Genomic DNA, 23,290 nt, shown 5'->3' with positions numbered 1-23,290 from the left:
TCTGTGGGTTCCTGTTCCTATTACTGTGCATTTAAGAATTATTATTAATCACTGACATATCTCAGCTACATGTATAGTCTGAGTTTTCTTCAAGGTGCATCTAACGATCTTTTCATCATCAAAGAATTTCTCAAACTGATCAATAGAAACTAAAATATGAAAAAAACTCACTATGTTTAACTGAGGAGTAGCACAAACTATGCCATGGAAGGAAATTGTATAATCAATGCTGACATCACTAAGGCTTGCCCACCAACGAGCAATACAAAATTCAATGGTTTTTCCACCCTGGATAATAGAAAAGACAAAAGTTAGACATATTCATACCCTCACCTTCCATTCTCATTCCCCACCGACCCTAAAAATAAATTAATAAAAGAACAAAGGAATTTGCACGCAGTTCAAAAGTACTCCAATTATGCCAGTAATCCAAGTTTACACAGAATTGGCCAGGACACTATGCTTGTCCTGCAAATGCAAGACAATTCCAAAAAATCATGTCTGATATCCTAGCTATGACCAAAAATGAACATAATACTCCAGAGACAGGTGCAGCATTTTTCTATATAAACAGGTTTTAAATAAAAATACATTTAAATAACACTTCTTCCTTCTTTCCCAGCTTGCAGGAAAAACTGATTGATTAGTTTACAGAAGACGACGGAGAGACTGCTGCCTATCTATATGTAGAATTCGCTGAGGGAAAGCTAAGATGAAGAAATGAATATTTAGTTTTGAAAGCAGTCCACAGTCTTCACTCTCTCTTGCAAGAGTTCCATAACTTAGGTTCAGTTCTATGGCATTTTCAAAGAGGCTAAGGACTGAATGGACACAGAGCATGAACCCTTGATATGATGTCCAGGTCATGGCTGAAGAATGTGGCAACAGGAGGAATCCTACACTATCACTGCCTCTACTGTGCCTGTTCTTCAAACAAACTGATTTTGGATTACCAATCTGGCTTCTTTAATACGCATTAAATTAACCCAGCAACTGAAGACACCAAATTCACTTATGTTCAGTTTTAATATCAAAATGATAAAATATGGAGTAATTAAGAAGACTAGTGAAAGAATGGAAATATAGTGCATATAATTCAACATAATAATTCCAACTGAATCCAGGCCCTGCTATATCGTGCTTCTTTGAGTTCTCTGAATAACACGTCAACAAAGCCAATTTTCTTTCATGGTTTACTGTTAATTTTTGTACATATTGATATTTAAATTCAAATTAACTTACTAAGACAGGAAACGCTTCAGTCACTGATCCTTTTTCTGGTAAGGATGAGAATTTATAGAACTCATGGCTTCTGTATGCTTTTTGTTTCACTAGTTGAACCGCATGAAGAACAAACTTGGCAGTCACATCAGTTGAGCAGGAACATACTGTAACTTCTAGATTAAAGAAAAAAAACTTTCAAAACAGAGCTTAATTTCAGTAGCCAAAAAAGCTAATAAGAATGGAAAATGTTTAGAGAAGAAAAAGAAAATTAGACTCCAATGTATATGTAAATTTTTTAAAAAACAGTTATTATTCAGCACACAAGTGCCTATGGGTACGACTACACTGGAATAAAAGATGTGCAGCATGGTTGGCCCAGGTCAGCAGACTCGGACTGGGAGGCTAAAAATTGCTGAGTAGACATTCAGGCTGGAGTTCCAGACTGGGCCCTGGGACCCCACGAGGTGGGAGGGTCCCAGAGCCTGGGCTCCAGACCATGCCTGAATGTTTACACATCAATTTTACAGTCTTGCAGCCTGAGTCAGCTTCCCAGTTCGGCTGCAGGTGTTTAACTGCTGTACTGACATACCCAAAATCCATGATTAAAATAATGTCAAATAATACATGTGCAAAGGCTGAAATTGTGGAAAAGCAACATCACTTGTCCCATAACCTCAGCCATGCTGAACACAACGCCATCTACAGCCTCAGAAACAACCCTGACATCATAATCAAAAAGGCTGACAAAGGAGGTGCTGTCGTCATCATGAATAAATTGGAATACGACCAAGAGGCTGCCAGACAGCTCTCTAACACATTCTACAGGCCATTAATCTCTGATCCCACTGAGGATTACCTAAAGAAACGACACCATCTTCTAAAACAACTCCCTGACAAAGCACAGGAACAAATCTGTACAGACACATGCCTAGAACCCCGACCAGGGGTATTCTATTTGCTACCCAAGATCCATAAACCTGGAAATCCTGGACGCCCCATCATCTCAGGCATCGGCACCCTAACATCAGGATTGTCTGGTTATGTGGACTCTCTCCTCAGGCCCTACACTACCAGCACTCCCAGCTATCTTCGAGACACCACTGACTTCCCGAGGAAACTACAATCCATCGGTGATCTTCCAGAAAACACCATCCTGGCCACTATGGACGTAGAAGCCCTCTACACCAATATTCCACACAAAGATGGACTACAAGCTATCAGGAACAGTATCCCCGATAATGTCACAGCTAACCTGGTGGTTGAACTTTGTGACTTTGTCCTCACCCACAACTATTTCACATTTGGGGACAATATATACCTTCAAGTCAGCGGCACTGCTATGGGTACTCACATGGCCCCACAGTATGCCAACATTTTTATGGCAGACTTAGAACAACGCTTCCTTAGCTGTCGTCCCCTAACGCCCCTACTCTACTTGCGCTACATTGATGACATCTTCATCATCTGGACCCATGGAAAAGAAGCCCTTGAGGAATTCCACCATGATTTTAGTATTTTCCATCCCACCATCAACCTCAGCCTAGATCAATCCACACAAGCGGTCCATTTCCGGGACACTACTGTGCTAATAAGCGATGGTCACATAAATACCACCCTATACCGGAAACCTACTGACCGCTACACTTACCTACATGTCTCCAGCTTCCATCCAGGAACACCTGTTGACAGGATCCATTGTCAACAGCCAAGCTCTAAGATATAACCGCATTTGCTCCAATCCCTCAGACAGAGACAAGCACCTACAAGATCTCTATCAAGCATTCTTAAAACTACAATACCCACCTGCTGAAGTGAAAAAACAGATTGACAGAGCCAGATGAGTACCCAAAAGTCACCTCCTACAAGACAGGCCCAACAAAGAAAATAACAGAACACCACTAGCTGTCACCTTCAGACCCCAACTAAAACCTCTCCAGCGCATCATCGAAGATCTACAACCTATCCTGAAAGATGATCCCTCACTCTCACAGATCTTGGGAGACAGACCTGTCCTCGCTTACAGACAACCCCCCAACCTAAAGCAAATACTCACCAGCAACCATACAACACTGAACAAAAACACTGACCCAGGAACCTATCCTTGTAACAAAGCCTGATGCCAACTCTGTCCACATATCCAAGTGACATCATCATAGGACCTAATCACATCAGCCATAACATCAGGGGCTCATTCACCTGCACGTCTACCAATGTGATATATGCCATCATGTGCCAACAATGCCCCTCTGCCATGTACATTGGCCAAACTGGACAGTCTCTAGGCAAAAGAATTAATGGACACAAATCTGACATCAGGAATCATAATACTCAAAAACCAGTGGGAGAACACTTTAACCTGTCTGGTCATTCAATGACAGACCTGCGGGTGGCTATTTTACAACAGAAAAACGTCAAAAACAGACTCCAACGAGAGACTGCTGAGCTGGAATTGATATGCAAACTAGATACAATCAATTTAGGATTGAATAAGGACTGGGAATGGCTGAGCCATTACAAACATTGAATCTATCTCCCCTTGAAAGTATTCTCACACTTCTTATCAAACTGTCTGTACTGGGCTATCTTGATTATCACTTCAAAAGTTTTTTTCTCTTACTTAATTGGCCTCTCAGAGTTGGTAAGACAATTCCCACCTATTCATGCTCTGTGTGTGTGTGTGTGTGTGTGTGTGTGTGTATATATCTATATCTATCTCCTCAATATATGTTCCATTCTATATGCATCTGAAGAAGTGGGCTGTAGTCCACGAAAGCTTATGCTCTAATAAATTTGTTAGTCTCTAAAGTGCCACAAGTACTCATTTGATTGTCATTTTTTAAACACAAACACCCTGACGTTGGATTCCAACCTGCTCCCACTGAAGATAATGAGAGTTTTATCATTAACATCAGACCAGACACCTCCGTGGCAAAGGATTCAGTTAAGTTCTCATCTTCTAAGTGGACCACAGCACTTGAAGGGGAGAGAGACTTTGCCAGAGGGTTTTAAAGACATTTGCTGACCGAGGAATAGCGACACTTAGGAATCTTGGGTTCCATTTGAGGCTCTGGATGGGAATGTGCTCTAGCAGGCACGGATTCAACTGTGCATTTTCCCAAGCTTTGCCCCTTCTTCACCTTCCCCTCCAACCTGTCCCAAGTTGTGCGTCTTCCCCAATCCTGGTTCCTTGTCCCAAGACAATTCTGCATTTCACTCCTCCTCCACAAACTGCCTGGTCCCAGCAGGGGAAGCTCTGAGACACAAGTTCCTTGTTGTCAGGTCTGCTGCCCAGACCCAGCATGGCCAGAGCAGATGGAAACTGCAATTGCAGGGTAAGCCCTGCTCAGCCCCACCCTGGAACAGGTACAGGACAAACAGAATCTTTGGGAAATTTAGCTGCAAAATCTCTAATAAACATGTGAGAAGTGTAATTTTTCAGAGGCACATAACTTGGCCAAATTTTCACAGGGATGGAAAAGGCACATCCTCTACCAAATTTCAAGCCTCCATTCCAAAGCATGGGGTGCTAGTGCTTCTCAAAGAACATCTTTTCTATTCCTGTCTTTTTCTAACATGGGCACCAATGTGTTTTTCTCTAGCCTCATTCTCAAAAGTGGCTGAACCATTTTGGCTGAAGTTTTCCAAAAAAAAAAAAAAAAAATGCAGCCTGGGGCAAACACGCAGCATGGGGAAATTTTAGCCCAAGTGATTGAAGTTTCGCAAAATGGTAAGTAAGGCTCAGTGTTTGTCACGGAGGTCATGGATGCCGTGACTTTCCAGGACCTCCATGATTTCTGCAGCAGCCCCGTGCAGCTGGCTCAGGTGCACCAGCTGTTGCAGTCCTGTCCCGCCCTCCCACCCCAGCAGGAGTTTGGGTGTGTGGGGTGGGGGAGGGGAGAATCCGGGCTTGGGGGTTGGGATGCAGGGCAGTGCTTACCTGGAGGGGGGATCCCCTAGCTCCAGATACTGTTTCCGCCGGCAGCCAGGCACCACCCCCATAGCTCCCATTGGCTGCGGTTCTGGGGCTTGAGGCAGAGCAGAGGCAGCACGTGGAGCTAGGGTCACTGCTTCCCAGGAGCTGGGTAGGGAGCCTACCCCAACCCCACCAACCCCCATCCCCATCCCCCTGGGCTGTGCCCCTCTCCCCAGCACCATCCCCCCAGTTTTAGTCAGTGGTATTTTTAGTAAAAGTCATGGATAGGTCACGGGCCGTGAATTTTTGTCTACTGCCTGTGACCTGTCCATGACTAAAAATATCCATGACTATGACTAAAACTTAGCCTTAGTTATAAGCAGCTGAAAACAGAGGCTTATAATGGGAAGCGTGGGGCAAGCTTAACAGGTGATGCTACCTGCCTGCTTGCTAATACCTGGTAGAGAGGACTTTTGATACAGACTTTTTGACGTAAAGTGGCCGCTTCAGGTTTGTATTAAACACACACACACACACACACACACACACACAGGCCATACACTCTTGATTTGCCCTAAGCTACAGAACAACTAATCTGATGTAACAGAAGTATTCTAAAACACTATTCTGTTCTTAACTTATATATATGCGCAAGGACTGCATAAATGGCTTAGCTAAAACAAAATTATGATAATAGAAAGCAATCAGTCATTATAAAAAGATACAATTATTTCTTAAATAGATAAGAAAATTAAGGTTGGAAATTTTTCTCAATGGCATTTACCTAGTAAACATACAACTTCCAAAGAATATTTATTCTACCTCAAAAAAACCCTCTGTGTTGAAGTCTAGAAACAAACAAAGAGATGTGTCACAGCCATTTTATTCATGTGTCATATTCCTCTGTATGCTGCCTATCTTCTTACTCAAGTTATTTTGTAGTTGGTTAGAAATGAGGCAAGAAATTCACAAAAGAAAGTTAGTTTTCAATGGCATTTTTTTGATCATTGTTCAAAATATAAACAATATGAACCAAGATTTGGCTTACAGCCGAGAAAGACCGGGGGGGGGGGGGGAGAAGAGGAGGGGAGGGCTGAAAGCTGTCCAAGCGGCCGTGAGAAACTACACAGACCTTGCACCTGCAAGACAGCAAAATCAGCCGAGTGGAAAACAAAGCCCAGGGCCGCAGAGGCAAAAAACACACACAGACGAGACAACAAGAGTAGGAGCCAGCCAGGCGTCCGTGAAGCTAAGATGTTTTGGGAAAGGGAAAGAGACCGTAGCAAGCATGTTTGGACTGGGACCAGGAGCACCAGGAACAGAAGGCTCTGGACGAAAAAGCCCAGGACTTAAACCCTCCTAAGAGCTGGAGCAATTTGGAAAACGCAGCAAATTCTTGGATGCCCTGGGCCCAGGACAGCACTCCCGTCTGCCTTCCCCTTCTTTTCTTCTGACGTTACACCCAGACCTGGCCAAGTCTGGGTAGTGCGTGTGGGAGTATGAAAGTGGGTTAGGGCCTGAGGGCATTAATGCTTTCTTTCTTCCCCTGAGTGATGTGGGAATGGTCCCAGCACTCTGTACCGTTATTTTAATTTTATCAATAAAGCTTTAAAATTCAGATATGTGGTGTCATCTCCTCCCAAAAAAGACCCTGTGGTCCCAGCCTGATCAACTGTGGGCCCAGGCAGATTGGTAACAAAAATCTGTCACATCCCCCTTTAACATCATGTTCCTACATGTTTTTAAGCCAGACAAAATAGGGTCAATTATAGTATCTCTCACACACACACACAGAGTTTCCATCAGTGATGCAAATATACCCAATTATTTAGTAATTTTTTCTTGTAGTGCCACAAACCTAATCAGAATTAGAGTTCCATTGTGCTAGACACTATAAAAAGACAGACTCCCCTCCAATCCCCCTAAAGAGCTTAAAAAATAGCATTTCACAAATAAGTCTTACTCATAATACTCCCATTGAAATCTGGGAGTACTGCCTGTTTGAAAGACAAATTTTAGATAAATTTGTATTTTTAATTTTCCTTACCAGCCCATGTAGCTCCTTGAGGAACGTCAATGAAGTGTCTTCGGATTTGACCAGGCTTAAAATGCACATCAGTATATGAAAGGTCATAGTGTGAAGATTCATCTATTCTGTGAATATAGTTTTAAAGTTTAATAACTTTAAAACTGAATAATCTTTTTAGAAATCTTAAAAATGCAGCTAGTGGGTTTAAAATCCCCACGGCTCAAATACGGATAGGACCATGGGACATCTGTCACTTTGGATCATGATGCCCCTTGCTTGCACACCTGCTTATTTCATTTCAAGAACAATGAGCTTCACTATTATTGCAGCAGCAAAGTACATCTTTATGACCACAGTCTCTTCAGAGCCCATCAGCACTGGTCATAGTAATTCATGACAGCTAGTTTTTGTCAGACATGAGCTCATCCCATTTCCAACAGGAGGTAGACACACCATGTTAACAGGCAACATTGGCTTTAGGATTTTGATGACTAATGGTGTTCCATCAATACACTATAAATCAGCTTGTGACTCATCACTACCTAGTCTTTATGCAGTACCACTGAGTGAGGACAATGGCATTACAGTTACATTAACTCAGCTTCTCTCTCTCTGTGGCCATCTCTGTGCCTGTATTCAGGATGGGGGCAATTTGCACTATTCCTTCTGGCAGAGGATTTATATTGGCTTGGATATTGAGACACTTGAAACCAGAACTGCCCGAAAGACCCAAGAAAGCAGCTAGGACAATACATCATACTCAGGTATTTATGTAGCCATGCATGGGAGTAAAAAAGAAAAAAAAAGTAAATGTTCACTGACCTTGTTGGTATAATAAGAGTTACTGGAACTCTGAACAAAGGGCCTGCATTAGGCGCTGCTATATCATAACCACACACCTGACAAATTAATCAAGATGTTATTTAAGTAGTTACACAGCATCATGTTCTAAAGCAATTTAAAATGATGTAATATGATCTGGGTGAGCTTCCATAGATTGGCTGTGGAGTATTTTGATTCTATATCATTATTACTCAATGAACTTAGAGGGGCTACAGGATGAAGAGGCTGTAATCACTGCCACATCAGAAAAACATTTAAGTACCACCAGTTTAAGAATACTTTTAAAAAAAATTCAACTTTTAAAAATGTTTTTAACTAGTACATTCAGAATCGCATAATTTTTCATAGGTTTCTGCACGGACACAATCACATATGACAAGTTTAGTTACTTGGTTAGGTAGGGACTAATTGCAGCTTAGACCTCTTCCTACACCGCTGTCTTGTGTTCACTCAATTCTGTACCCTCCAACACTTATATTTCCATTATTGCTCTGCACATCTTTATTTTTTGTGCACACAATTCATCAACATTGCTTAAGTCCCAGCCTTAAATATCAGCGTGGCTGAACCATACTACCTCCAGACCCTTTCTTCACTGCTACTGCAGTGCAATCAGAGATCTTCGTTTTTTTTATAATTGTTCTAAAAACCTGAAATGCTTTTTTTCCTAACAAGAAAAGTTATTTTTGTTGTTGCACCAACATTTGAGGATTCCAGCTGCAATGCAATGGAGAAGTTTTAGTGCTATCCTAAGTTTTGGACTCTTTGGGGATATTAAACTATTTTAAAAAGGATCAATGGGGCAAAAATGAAGGAGAGAACAGAGAAGGCAAGAGAATAGCAGAACATCTGAATTGAAAACAGCTTCCCCATTTAATTCAATAAGACACACTTCAAACTCCAATCTCCACTATCCTCCTCCACATACAGGGAAATATTAGCCAGACAGGGCACATCTACTTTGGAATAAAAAAAACCTGGGCATGGCCACGGCTGGCCCAGATCACCTGACTTGGGCTCTAGCTGCGGGTCTAAACATTGCTGTGCAGACATTTGTGCTGGGCATACTCTGGGACCCCTCCTGCCCCCGGAACATCTACACAGCAATTTCACAGCCCTGCAGCCTGAGTCAGCTGACCAGACCGGCTGCAGGTGTTTAATTGCTGTGTAGACATACCCACAGAGGTTCAGATATTTCAAGAAGAGATAAAAATGCTTAATTTTATTTTAAAAATCTAAGAAAAAACATTTAAGTTATAAATATTTAGAGTTAAGACACACTGAACAGCTATGGTAAGCCTCTTGTAGTAATAAACTGGAAAAATGAGCTGAAATGTTAAAAAAATCTACACTTATTAGTCTGCAAAAAATGTAATTGCTTTGTGTCAGGATTACAAAATTGTGCAGAAATAGGGGGGCAAGGTAAAGAACATAGTTTACTTTTTTCTTACATGAAGCCACAAGTTTTTCCTGTTTTAAATAAACAAATTGTGCAACAGCATTTGCTATCCAGTACAAGAGAAGGTAAAATAAATTAAAAGCTTTGGATGCTATAATCTACTAGAAAAATGATTTCTAAAAGTTAAATGAAAATGACCACAGGAAAGGGAGACAGCAAATACTTTTGTTTATAAATAGAAGTACTTTCATACCTCTGTGTAGTGTAGTCCTTCTCTCAGACCACGTGGGTCCACACGTACATTTATATGCCTACATTGGTTCATAAGCTCTAAATGACTGGGACATTGAACCCATGCCGCATTTGAAGTTAAAGCTAAATGAAGTTGAAGAGAGATTCTTTCGGTATTATCTGAAACAAGATGCAATTTTTAAACTTTTAATACAATAATCCAAAAAAAATGTTTAGGTGCCACTGTAACAAAAAAATTAATATTCCCACTAATGTGTACATGCCCTACTATTACCGGTGGGAACCCACTCCTTGAAACTTTTAAGGAAGCTGCTTTTATTGTTAAAAAAGTGCCACTGAACACGATCTTTCAAAAACAAAAAATGTTTTACTTGATAATGGGATGCACTCCCTCAGACAAAAATGGTTACCTTTTCTCTTGGATAGGCAGCACCATCACCATGAGTGAATTCTGGTGCTCTAAGCTGGAAACCCTTCTTCCTATTCACCCTCAATGAAATTCTCATAACCATTAAGTAAAATAGTGACATGCAATTTTTTTTTTTTAAATGACTCCACCCGTGATCATCTGAGGCTGTGTCTCTATTTGGAGCTGGGGCTGTGATACCCAGCTCTCACTGAGCTAGCATGCAAACAGTAATAGTGTAGCCAAAGAAGCAACGGCAACACAGGCTAGTTGCCCCAATTACATACCGATGGGGTCCAGTCAGGTTTGTACTTGGCACAGCTAGCCCATGCCACCACTGCCCATGCTACTACGACTCCACTATTTTTAGCATGCTACCTCAATGAGAGCTAGTGCAAATATGTTTAATCAAGCTGGTAATGACACCCCTAGCTCCCAGGGCAGACCTCGCCTAAATGCAGAAATAGGAGTTTCCTTCCCCACTCCCCTTTTTCAGGTCCTCCACTGCAGTGCAAAAATCAATGCATTCACCATGCTGTCACATCAGATCTAACATAACTAAGGCTAAGATTTTGTCACATTTTTAGTAAAAGTCACAGACAGGCCACAGGCAATAAAGAAAAATTCATGAAAGTCCGTGACTTATTAATGACTTTTACTAAAAGTATGTATGGCATAATGGGGAACTCCCGGGGCACCCCCCCTCCACCCACTGTGGCTGGGAGCTCAGAGTCCTCAGCCACCACAGGTGGCGGGGAAGGACACTGCAGCTCCCAGGCACTATGGGCTCAAGTCAGAGGTCTCTGGAAGTCACAGATGCTGTGACAAAAATTCACAGCCCTAAACATAACTGTATCAGAACTAAAAGATCAAGGTAACAGAACTATTCAATATTTAAGAATTGTACTATATCCAAATTTGTATGAAATAAGTTTTGAAAACACTGATACTCAAACTTCTGAAAGGAACACTTCCCACTGACAGGTTTCAAACAGGACCTTCAGTGATTAACAGAACAATGCAAGGAAGAAGAATGCTTCCTTATAATCACTACTAGATGCAACATGTTGAGCATTTATCTTAGAAATTTGCCAAATTAAAAATATTGGCCTTTATTTTGCTCAACTGTGCTTTATACCTATATCTTGGAAACAGTCCTCTATGAAGCAGAGAAGGATAAAATAAGGAAGTCCCAATGGTAAACAATCTCGCCGTGGCTCAGCAAGCCAGTCCCTCTTTTGGATGCAGTTATCTATGCTCCAGAATCTAGAGGCTTGTCTATTGTAGAAAAGTTACATGAGGTTTAACTAAATTAACGTTAAAGCTTGTATTGGTGAATTACTGAATTAAACTAAAGCAATTTAAGCAAGGGTTAAGCTGGTTTTCATAGATTTAAGAACCTCTGTAAATCATCTAGTCCCACCTCCTGCAAAACAGACCTTAGGACTTCCCTGAATTTGTTTCAGTTTGAAGCAGAAAAACATCCAAACCTGATTAAAAGTTGCCAGTGATGGACTTGACCCACCCCTTGGTTAAGCTGTTTCAAAACCCAGGGTTGTGAGTTCAATCCTTGAGGGGGCTATTTAGGGATCTGGGGCAAAATCAGTACTTGGTCCTGCTAGTGAAGGCAGGGGGCTGGACTTGATGACCTTGTAAGGTCCCTTCCAGTTCTAGGAGATGGGATATCTCCATTAATTTAATTTAATTTAATGGTTAATTAGTCTCACTGAGCTTCAGCTTTTGCCGCTCCCCACCTGGGGCAGTGGGGCTCAGGCTCTCCGCCCCAGCCAGGGTGGCAGGGCTCAGGCTTTGGTCCCTCCTCCTGCGGTGGTGTAGTAACTTTTGTTGTCAGAAAGGGCTTGCAGTGCAATGAAGTTTGAGAACCCCGCTAATCATTCTCATGGCTTTCCTCTGAACCCTCTCCAATTTTTCAGCATCCTTCTTGAAGTATATACATGACAGAACTGGAGACAGTGTTCCAACAGCAATCACACTACTGCCAAATAGCAAGGTAAAAATCACTTCCTACTCCTAGTCAATATTCCCATTTATATATCTAAGGACTGCCTTAGCTCTTTTCATCAAAGCATTGCTCATGCTCAGCTGATTATTTACTGTGACCACCAAGTCTTTTTCAGAGTCACTGCTTCGCAGGACAGAGTCCCTCACCCTGTAAATATAGTCTATATTCTTTGTTTCTAAATATATGACCTTACATTTGGCCATATTAAAAACACATATCAACTGCCCAGTTTACCAAGCAATCCAGATTGCTCTGTATTAGTGACCCATCCTCTTCATTATTTACCATCCCCCGAGTCTTCTAGAGGAGAGCCTCCTCTTGTGAGACTTAGGCAACAAAATATACAGATAAATAGTAAGGAATCTGAAAGCAGCTCAAAGTGTGGCAGTAACATATAGGACTCTTGAGCGTACAAGCCAAACAACTTGTACCAAATTAAGGGAGGCAACTGTTCCAGGTATAAATGCCCACACAGAACCAAATTCAGAATAGTGTGCTTTATTCTGGGAAACCAATTTTAAAAGGCACCCAAATGAGCCAATCAAGGTGATTTAGTAAGTGTTTTCCTTCTAGTTTCAAGGGTAAATTACAAAGTAAAAAAGAGCAACAAAGGTTCTTTAGAGATTAACGGAGGCAAATTAGCAGACTAAATATATTTACTCTTACAAAAGCCATGTCTCAGGGTATAAAACTACACTCTGTAAAACAACAAACTATGTACTGATATGGACTCCCCGCCCCAAAACAGAGAAGACGCTTGGCTGGGCACAACTGAGAGATGATGAAGGGCAAGATATATACCTCCTGAATCCAGACTTCAAAAGATCCAAGATGACTTAAGTGCACTATGGCACACACCAATACTAAAATCCCAAGGCTATCTAACTTAACTATACAAAAGTGTTAAGAGAAAAAGCTAGAAATCTGATTTTAAAATCTTTTTAAAAAGGACTTCTGCAACTACTGATCACAGAAAAAGAACTGATGGAAGTGCAAGTCCTTTATATATAACTTTGACCCTGAAAGTTTGAGGCCATATCCAGGAATTAGTTATTCCTCAACTAAGCGCTTTCACATTTGAAAAAGGTATACATTCCCATGGAGGGCTACATAAGACGCAAAAATTGAAGTTTTAAATTCACACAGATTATTCAAGTTAGAGGAAATTTTAAAATGTTTTGAATATTTTCCCCACGTTCATTTAAAACACTTGGTATTTTTCATTTCAAATTTCTCCAAAGTAAAGAAAGACACGCTTGAGTTAAAAACATGAAGGACTTCACCCTCCAAATGAAACTGTGAAAAAGCAGAGAGACTAAAACCAACGGTTTAGAATGGAAAAGCCATCTTGATTCAGCTGTGTTATCATGGAAAAACCACCTTGATTCAAACTATTAAAACTATAATTAAGAGTAGCAGCTTTTTTTATAATACAGATACATGACATAACTCACTACATCATATATTTTTCATTTAAACATATAGTGTTACCTAATTGTGTGATCTTTAGACCCAAGTCCTCATTGAATTTAAACAACATTCCTAAACATGTTTATATAACCAGCTTCTTCCCTACCTGTATTCTCAGGAAAAACAGGTTCTATGCCAACCCCTCGGTCAGAAGGTGCAGCTATCTGGACAGGATCTCTGAGGTAGATTCCACGGTTGTTTCCAACAGTAATAGTAAAACCTATGTTACTTGTGAATGATGAATTTTGAATGAGGTAGTCATAGGCTTTATCAACCTATTGAGAAAAGACAGTGTTCCAATATACTCATTTAACCCTACAGTAGTCACAATAGAAAATACCCAACTTCTAGATGAAGTTTTTAGAAAGCATAGCCACTAATGGTAGGGAAACACAAAGGTCTGGCATTTGAATTGCAATGGTTATACCTTATCTCCTATGCCAGCAGACATAGCAAGTACTGCAGGACTCTAAAACAGCCTACAGTGGCTATGCACAACATTGCAAGAGGGAGCTGCATTCAAGATGCCTTGACAAGGTGTCCTGGCTGAAGGTTGGGCGTATTATGTAGAACGGAGGAGAAAGAATTCACCTTCTCCAATGAGGAAAAAATAGTCTAAAGATGTGGGGCAAAATTTTCAAAAGACTCAAAAACAAAAACAAAACAAAAAACAAGTACCATTTTCAAAAGTGACTTAGGAGCTTAAGTTTCAGTGATTTCCAGTAAGACTTAGAAGCCTAAATATAACCATTAGGACTCACATGCTGATCCCTTGTGTTGCACTACTATTAGTTTCTATGCTTTGTGAAACACCATATGCTATGCTTCGGAGCCCAAGTCTTGCTGAAAGCCAATGACTCTGGGATTACTGAAAATTTTACCTGTAATTAGTTTTCAGATAGGCTCTAGCAGGGATCGGCAGCCTTTGGCACGCGGCTCGCCAGGGTAAGCACCCTGGCAGGCCGGGCCAGTTTGTTTACCTGCTGCATCTGCAGGTTCAGCCGATCGTGGCTCCCACTGGCCGCAGTTCGGTGCTCCAGGTCAATGGGGGCTGCAGGAAGCGACGCGGGCCCAGGGATGGTGTTATGGACACCGCGGTCACTATTGTCTTAGCATATTTCAAATTTTTTTTGTTTTGTGTTTTACTTTGCCATTTAAAAAAAAATATTGGTGAACTGGGCTCCAATGAAACTCCTTGCTTGGAAAAACAAACAAAAGAAATAAACAACCAGGAAGCAGCAGATTCAGCATAAACCCACAAGCTAATTGTTAGGATGAAAAAAGTGATATTTTCATTCAATGCTTTTGGTATCATACCTAATGAAGTCATTCTACTTAAATACACAAAGTAATCTGAACAGTTAACAGCTATCTGAGTATATAATCTGTTTTACTGTAAGAACTTCTTTAGAGCCAGTTTCCTATTTGTGTGGGTTATTGCACAGCAAAGAGAAAAAGCGATTCAGAAAGAAAAGTGTGATTATAATGGACTTGTATAGCACTTGCAACTACTTAGTGACCAGATTTCAAGTTGACAATACTACTTTAAAGTTGATGATTTGCATAATTTTTGCATCTATGCTGTTAAGTACCTGAATAATACCATGTCCTTGTGCAAACACTTCTATATTTTCAGCCTTCACTGCAGTATTTTCTAACGCTCTTCTGACAGAGTGAACAGTGTAATGAACATCATTAGCTTTGAGTCCTGAAATTACAGTATTATTGATAAAATATTAAAGAACATGAAGATTCAACATTATTAACTCTTATTAAATGTAAGAGACATAGGTTGCTTCAGTAATATTATTGGATTTCAATTTATAAAATTGTGCAATAATGAAAAGACAAACATTTCTCTCTAACAAAGAGACAATATTCATTACCTGACAGTACTAAAGCAATGCCTCCACATGCATTAGGTGAAGACATAGATGTGCCATTCATGAGCTGTGTTCCTCGTAAAGTCCAGTTAGGAACAGAAGCAATAGCTCCTCCTGGCGCACTGATACTCACTCCAAGGGCTCCATCGGTACTAAAAAGTTATGATACGATTATTGAAATCCAAATATTTGTTTATACAACCATTTCACATTAAAGCTATCATACTATTGTATTTCAGTGTTCAGCATTTTTTTTTATTTTTTTTTTTAGCATTTTTCATACTATTTTCAGTCATGACTTGACTATAAAAACTTCACTTAGGAGAAAATAAATATTAAACTCCTATTATAACATTGAATTTTTTGGAACTGGTAGAACAGATAACTAAAAATTATCTATCACAGACTCCAGTTTGTCAAAGGAACAAATTTCCTAACCAAAAGTTACACATCCAGTATTGTATTTCAAGTTATTTTAGATGCCTAATCTGTTAGGTACTCAAGTATGATGGTCAAGCACATGACAAATGTACTTACCCCTAATTTTTTCCTACAAAAATGGTAATAGTGAGGGAGAGCAAAAAGGGGATGCAAAACTAAACTCCTTAATTTCTGGTTTGTGGTCACTCCCACACTTTAAAGTTTAAAGGCAATGTCCTGAACTGAAGGACAGCGCAGAGGCCTATGGTGGCTTTAAGATGGTTCTGGACTGTTTCGGGGACTGGAGAGACCCCTGGCACAGTCCAGACAGCCCTGGGGCCTATCTTAAGGCCTTGTCTATGCTACAAAGTTAAGTTGACCTAAGCACAGCCATCAAGTATTTACCACCTGTCAGTGGTGCACGTCCTGACCAGAAACTCTTCCACCAACTTAACTGTGAGAGATATTGTAGGGTGGGATGGGGCTCCTGCTGTGAGCCCCCAGGCAGGGCTGACAGCCAACAGGCAACGTAAGTCACAGCGTCTACACAGACACCTTGTCACCCTTACTACATCGACCTAAGCACTACGTCTCTCGCGGAAGTGGAATTATTAGGTTGATGTAGTGAGCAACTTACATCGGCAAGAGCAACGTTGTAGTGTAGATACTTACAGAGTTAGGTCAAAATAAGCCACTACATAACTGTAGTGTATGCCAAGCCTAAGTAACTGCTGCCTCACCCCATGCTGCTCTATGGATCAGGGGCAGCTCTGCCTGGAATCTCTAGAGCACTGCATGCTGCAACACCATACTGGAATGCCATCTAGTGGGCCTTGCCATAGGATCCTTGGGAGACAGCCTTACAGCAGTCTTCTGCCCGCAATGCCTGTGCAATCTCCAGCCTGGGGTTTTTAGGGCCCCTTTGTGCATTCTTTTTTGAACCCTGTTATAGTCTTGGCCTTCACAGCATCCTCTAGCTAAGAGTTCCACAGGTTGACTGTGCGTTGTGTGAAGAAATACTTCCGTTTGTTTTAAACCTGCTGCCTATTAATTTAATTTGGTGACCCCTAGTTCGTGTGTTATGAGAAGGAGTAAACAACACTTCCTTATTTACTTTCTCCACACCAGTCATGATTGTATAGACCTCAATAATATCCCCCCTTAGTTGTCTCTTTTCCAAGCTGAAAAGTCCCAGTCTCATTAATCTCTCCTCATATGGAAGTCGTTCCATACCCCTAATCATTTTTGTTGACCTTTTCTGAACCTTTTCCAATTCCAATACATCTTTTTTGAGATGGGGTGACCACATCTGCATGCAGTATTCAAGATGGGGAATACAAAGTATCCCCTTCATTGTACTCTAGGTTTGCGGAAGGCAGAGTGCAAAGAAGACCGCAGGGACCTAAAGTTCAGTTAGCTTGGTCTTCACTTATATAGCTTCTTACATATAAAATCGATGGGGTCTAAATTAGTTGTTACCACTCAAGAAAGATCTTGGAGTCATTGTGGATAGTTCTCTGAAAACATCCACTCAGTGTGCAGCGGCAATCATATTGCCTCTATATAAATCCATCTTGAATACTGCATGCATTATGATATTTTCTGTCTTATTATCTATCCCTTTCCTAATAGTTTCTAACGTTGTTTGCTTTTTTGATTGCCGCTGCACACTGAGTGGATGTTTTCAGAGATTGTAGATCCCTTTTGCTCACTCTCTAAGCAGCATTCAAAGTTACTGGAAAGGACACAAAGTTACACACAAACTAACAAACAGAAACCTGAGATAAACTCCAAAAAAGGCCAAACAGAATCTTCCTCACAGCAGTGTTTGTTAGCTTCAACATCTTTTAGCAATATTAACATTTTTCTTTAAGGGGGCAATAGATGACAACCAGATAGCTACAGAGCAAACTTTCACTAACCACAGGAACAAAGGAATGAATAAAGGAGAGCACTGGTATTCTACATTTCCCTGTGGTATACCGTGAATGCTTTGTGAAAAGGCAATTTGAAGTGGTGCAACATCCTAAGTATCAAGAGCCACAGGAGGTTTGATATCTAAGAATGGGAGTCCATACTAAACGCTTCTTTTCTTTGGCAAGTTACACTTGTCTGCTACTGTCTTCTGACGAACTTTGATTCTACAATTAAAATTAGCCATGCAGCCTGTGAACTTGTGGATTATACATAACTTACCTAGGACCTCTCGATGACCAAGTATACTGATTCGCTGGTAGTTTCTCTCTCAAAGAATATTCAGCAACCATCATATCAGGTGATACATATGCACCAACACCTATAAAAAAAGATTTCAGTATTCTCAACTTTAGAATAACCTTGTCTATAGCCTATGGCATACTCAAAAATAACTTTAAATAAACAGTATGTATATTTTAACTGTTTTAGTGTGGAAAACAATTACATTTTTTAGAAACACTGTAAGCTTCAGCTAGCATAAAGTTTGACAGATATTGAGAAACAGTTAAGTTTTCTCTCAATAAAGTTTTGTACTTTAGAGTGTAAATTTGAAGACCAAGCAGGTATTCTATATAGTAGCAACCGTGATATATTCTGTGCCTATTTCAGTCTATACCCTTTGTCATTATAAAATACTATTTAACTTGTAATGTGAAAATACACACACACACACACACACACACAGTAGAACCCCATTTATCTGACCCACCCTTAACCAGCTCTCCGCATTTACCAAAACAACCAGGACTCCAGGGCCAGAAGTGGGAGTTCTCTCCTGCAGCCAATAGATGGCGCTGCAGCATCGCCTTTTCACAGTCTCTGGTTTATCCAGAGTTTTTGTTATCTGATCTGGCCCCCAGTCCCAATTAGACCGGATAAACGGGGTTCTTCTGTGTATTATATATATTTTAAAACTCATATTTATTCAAGTGCAGTAGTACACATTCACTTTCCAAGTTCTTAATTGTCTCAGATGATAAATTCCAATGGTCTTGGAGAAAACAGAATCTTGACAAGACAAACATGTGCAAAGTAAAGCCTGTAAGGTTTCAAAAGTCACAGGCTGTAGTAAAATGAGACATGAGAACGAGTGGTACAGAAACAATTTACAATGTCAGTTACAGCACAGCTATACAAGTTAACTATGCAGGGTTCTGAGAACAGGTTTCCCCAAAATAATTATTTTAGGAGAAGTATATTGCATTGACGACCTTTCAGCCAAAGTGTCATTGTCTGGGCCTATCTAGTAGATTTCCTCATTTTAAGCAAGCAACCCTAAATTCATCTAGTTGGAATTTGCGCTCTTGCCCATGTCTGTCCTATAGCCAACCCTTTAGAAAAAAAGATTTCCCAGGAATACCAAGATTTACATGTGAGGATTTAGTCACACTAATGTTCACAATTTCCTTTACTATTAATGGGATAAACAAAGTTATTTTCACCTGCAGATTTCAAAATACTCAAAAGGGCTTGTCTTCACTGCAACAGCATGAGTCACTACACTTGAGCTACTTCATTTGACATAGACTTAAGTTAGCCTATCTTGAGTGAGAGTAGGCACACTGAAAAACACTTGAGAAACAGAGCTGTAGTACCATAGTGTAATACTTCCCACATCAATGGAAGGGATTTTTCAATCAATGTTGTAAAGCCATCTCTCTGAAAAGCAGTAGACAGATTGAATGCATAATTCTTCCATTGACCAACCTGTGTCTACACCAAGGGTTAAACTGACCTAAGTACAGCTCCCAGGATGTGAAATTTTTCATAGATCTGAGCAACGTAGCTAAATCAATCTAATGTTTAAGTGTAGATCCGGCCTTAGTTTACATTACAAAGTTTTGCCAGCACAGATATATCAATTATATCCCCAGTGTAGACATAACTATGCTGACAGAAGAGTGCTTTTGTCAGATTAGCTAATGTCATTCAGGAAGATGGTTTATTTATGCCAGCACAACTCCATGTGTTGGCTTATGCTGCATCTCCACAGGGGGGGTTCTGCTGGCATCTGCTGTGTAGTGTACACAGAGAAGCCCGAACTCATGGAAGCAACACTCAAGATTCAACCCATATCAATGATGAGCCAACCAGATTGATTTAAAAGAACCATTAAACCTGAGCTAGAGATTTGTGTGTGTGAATGGAAGTTGAGTTGCGGCAACACCTTTGTTATATCTCAGGCTAACACTGCAGTGAAGACAAGCCAAAAAAATTAGTCCCATTAGGCTGAAGGGTCAACTAAACCTCTCTATGTTCTCTCAAGGTGAGAGCAAGTCACATGTAGACCTCTGAACAGAACCCACAAGTTCAACTCCAGACTCCTGCTCTAATTATTAGACATGCTAACTTGTCTTAAAAAAAAAAAAGTTTTAGTGATAATTCAGACGTAACATTGTAGTTGAATGGATTCCTCCCTCCCCCCCAAGAATATCTCTGGACAAATGCCAAATTTTAGATCCAAGTTACAAAGCTGGGATTCATTAGGAAAGGAAAGAGGCAGCATATCAGGGTATTTGACCAAACATTAGAAACAGTGTTTTTTCCCCAGTCAAAATGTATCTTCTGAGTCTAAGATATTTTGTAAGAGATAAATTGGGATCAAACTTAGTAAAATGTAGTTTGTAGAAACAGCTAATAGCAAGATGATCAATGAATGGCATGAGTGGATCAGTCTTTTTTAAATTAAGACAATTACACTTATGAAGCATTTAAAGAAAGTTTGACTATTTGCAAGGCTTGCCTTCTACAAGTTTATTAAAAATCAAAAATCAAGACAAACTGCCTAGCAGCCTCCTGTATTTTTCTGCATAGTTAGCAGCCAGGTATTAGTAGTAGTAAATATTGTTAAATTTCACCCAAAGGAGGAGGAAGAGGCTGCTCTTTGTTTACAGTACAAATGTACTACACATTCAGACTAGACAGCAGGCTTCTGAACATTAACAAAAAACAAATCTCAGTTACCACACATGTACCTAAAGAAATACACCAAGAACATAGCTCCATTTAAGACAGTTGCCCTCGGGGACATACAAAAGATTTTACAATCCTGTAAATCTTAATTTGTTTGCTTTGATAAATACAAGATCTTATCTCAATCACTTAATGTAAGTATATAATGTAAAAGATCAGCTATTTATATACTTTCTAAACTGTATGGATTTCTTTAATTTTATTTATTTATTTTTAAAGAGAGCTACTTGCCTATTACACTAGATGTAGTGCCACCTGGACATCCCACTGTAGAAAGGCAAGGACCATTATTCCCTGCACTTGAAACATAGATTACATTGTGTTTCCATACAGCTTCATTAATTACTTCACAAATTCTCCTAAAAATAAATACAGAAAACATCATTTAAGCAACAAAATATTTTCTTCCTCCTTCTTAGTATCCAGAATGCAATTCAGGCAACGTTGAAATCAACTGCAAAGCTCCCACTAATTGATGGGCCAGGATTCCATACCCTACCTTTGTTTTTGACCATAGTTGAGTAACGTTCAGCCTATTTGCAAGAAAGGGTGGTCACTGAGTAGAGTGTGGGAGTGACCCCTGAACAATTTTAAAAGGAAATTAATTAATAGCAAGATTAAAATCTATTCTTGAGGAAAGATTCTGTAGCAATCCACACATTGTAAAGGGATAAGTTTTCAACTAACAATAATCACGCCTCAGATTAACTTCATTAGCTATGACACTGCCACTGTTTTTTTTCCCAGAAAAAGTATTGCAACATACTACAAAATATTGACAATTTCACTAGGCTCACTTAATCCATAGATCAAGTTCAGCAATATGAGATGTACTGCAGCAGTTTAATATTAATGAATTATTAGTGTCTAGATTATTTACTCCTGTTGACAGTGCTACTACACAAATGCAACAATTTTTAACACCAGTATTCTTCAGTATTAAACCTGGTTATGGTAAACATAGCGTACTCACCCAGAATTTGGCCAGTGTGTTGCTTCTCCATAGCTGTAGTTGACAAGATCACACTTGTATTTCATCGCTTCTATCATCTGTTAAAGATTAAGTTAAAAAAGTTTACCACTAAAAACCTTAGAGATGGCAAATAACACCATTTATATAAATGAAGCCATTATAAGCCTATTTATAACACCGATGAATGAATGTTGATCAAGATTCAGATGAATATTCATGTTTTTGTTAAAAGGCAGATTTGTTTCATTTCCAGCTTGTCTCTTTACTAAAAATATTTTCCCCCTGTAGCCAATAAATGTTGCACAAAGTCCAAGCTTTGCATAGTTGAACTATCAAATTATTCTCATAAGTTATATAGTTAAGAGAATGTGGGTATATAGAACACTAGGGATCATTAGTTCTTGGCCACTGTATGTTGGTAATTAGTACTGCCTTGTCTTCTTTTGCTGTGCAATCTAATCAAAACCCAGTGCAGTGACCCTCCATTCCAGGGTCTCGTCATACGGAGGTAGTTCTACAGATCACTCATGTGATTGGGGTTTTTTTTATTCCTTTTTGGATTGAAAAATGTTTACATTCACCTTCTTTTCCTTTCTCCTTCTCTTCTACAGATATCTAATCAGAATTCCGAGAGAGATAAAATAATGGAGGTCCAGTGCCTTTGCTGCTGAAATGGAATAATGTCCAATTTTCTCTGAACAGTAGTTGTGAAAGTAAGTCCTCTAATTCTTAATGAGATTGTTGGATGCATCTCGTTTCTCTCCTGGGTTTATTTTGTTGTCTAGTGTACCAGTAACTCTATATACCAGTGTTATATGAAGCAAAGAATGTTAAAATAATACACACTTATCCCATATGTTAGAATCTTCTTCTCCAGTTTTTCACTGTACCAGACTAAAAAAAATAGTATGCACTTCATACAACACAAAATATATATTGTGTATTAAAAAAGAATGTGTCTTATGAGAGGCTTGTAAAGTATCCTCTATTTTCACTAAAGAGTCTGGCATCTCAAGACCTGTAAAATACCGGAATGGCAATAACAGGCTGGTATCCTGCTAAAAGCGATAGCCTACACAGGATGCCCAAAACAAGGCCACATTACCAAAAATACCCAATGCATTGGATTTATCCCTGAAGTATTTATGAAGTGGGATACAGAATGTTGGGCTAGACAGCCCATTGGACTGTTTTATAGGATAATTCCTACGTCAACTGTGCCAGGCAGTATTTTTTTCATGAGGTAAATATAATCTTATACTCCAGTGCCTGAAACTTCATATCCTCTCATTTTCTAGCTATTAAAAATGTCCCATTTCACTTTTTTTGGTTTCAATTCTTACTAAACTTCTCCTTTGATTTTTTCCAAGTCTAGGAAGCAACAACTGATCAAACTGAGTAATGCCCTTTCCTGACAGGCAAGTTACTTTTATGCATATGCTTTTATGAGTAATTTTTAAGCTATGATTTATTAAAATCATGTCTCCACTTCAGAACGACGTGAA

At 39.8% G+C, this 23,290-nt stretch overlaps 1 protein-coding gene and 1 pseudogene across 2 annotated transcripts in view; both read right to left on the bottom strand.

Annotated features, from left to right (window-relative positions):
* TPP2 (tripeptidyl peptidase 2) overlaps positions 1-23,290 on the bottom strand; it is a 70,659-nt gene that overhangs the window by 29,922 nt on the left and 17,447 nt on the right. For both annotated transcript variants that reach the window (XM_054012879.1, XM_054012889.1), the window contains exons 8-18: positions 21,786-21,862; positions 21,044-21,171; positions 18,059-18,158; positions 15,446-15,594; positions 15,152-15,267; positions 13,666-13,834; positions 9,662-9,819; positions 7,989-8,065; positions 7,185-7,291; positions 1,243-1,397; positions 172-288 (exon numbers count right to left, since the gene is read on the bottom strand). In XM_054012879.1, the coding sequence (XP_053868854.1) occupies positions 172-288; positions 1,243-1,397; positions 7,185-7,291; positions 7,989-8,065; positions 9,662-9,819; positions 13,666-13,834; positions 15,152-15,267; positions 15,446-15,594; positions 18,059-18,158; positions 21,044-21,171; positions 21,786-21,862 (1,353 nt within the window). The remainder of the gene's footprint in view (positions 1-171; positions 289-1,242; positions 1,398-7,184; positions 7,292-7,988; positions 8,066-9,661; positions 9,820-13,665; positions 13,835-15,151; positions 15,268-15,445; positions 15,595-18,058; positions 18,159-21,043; positions 21,172-21,785; positions 21,863-23,290) is intronic.
* On the bottom strand, positions 21,427-21,555 carry LOC128830714 (U4 spliceosomal RNA; annotated as a pseudogene).

The sequence above is a fragment of the Malaclemys terrapin genome, chromosome 1 (assembly GCF_027887155.1).
Source record: "Malaclemys terrapin pileata isolate rMalTer1 chromosome 1, rMalTer1.hap1, whole genome shotgun sequence".
Lineage (NCBI taxonomy): Eukaryota > Metazoa > Chordata > Testudines > Emydidae > Malaclemys > Malaclemys terrapin.
Note: the sequence above shows the minus strand (reverse complement) of the source record. Positions and strands in the feature narration are given on the sequence as shown.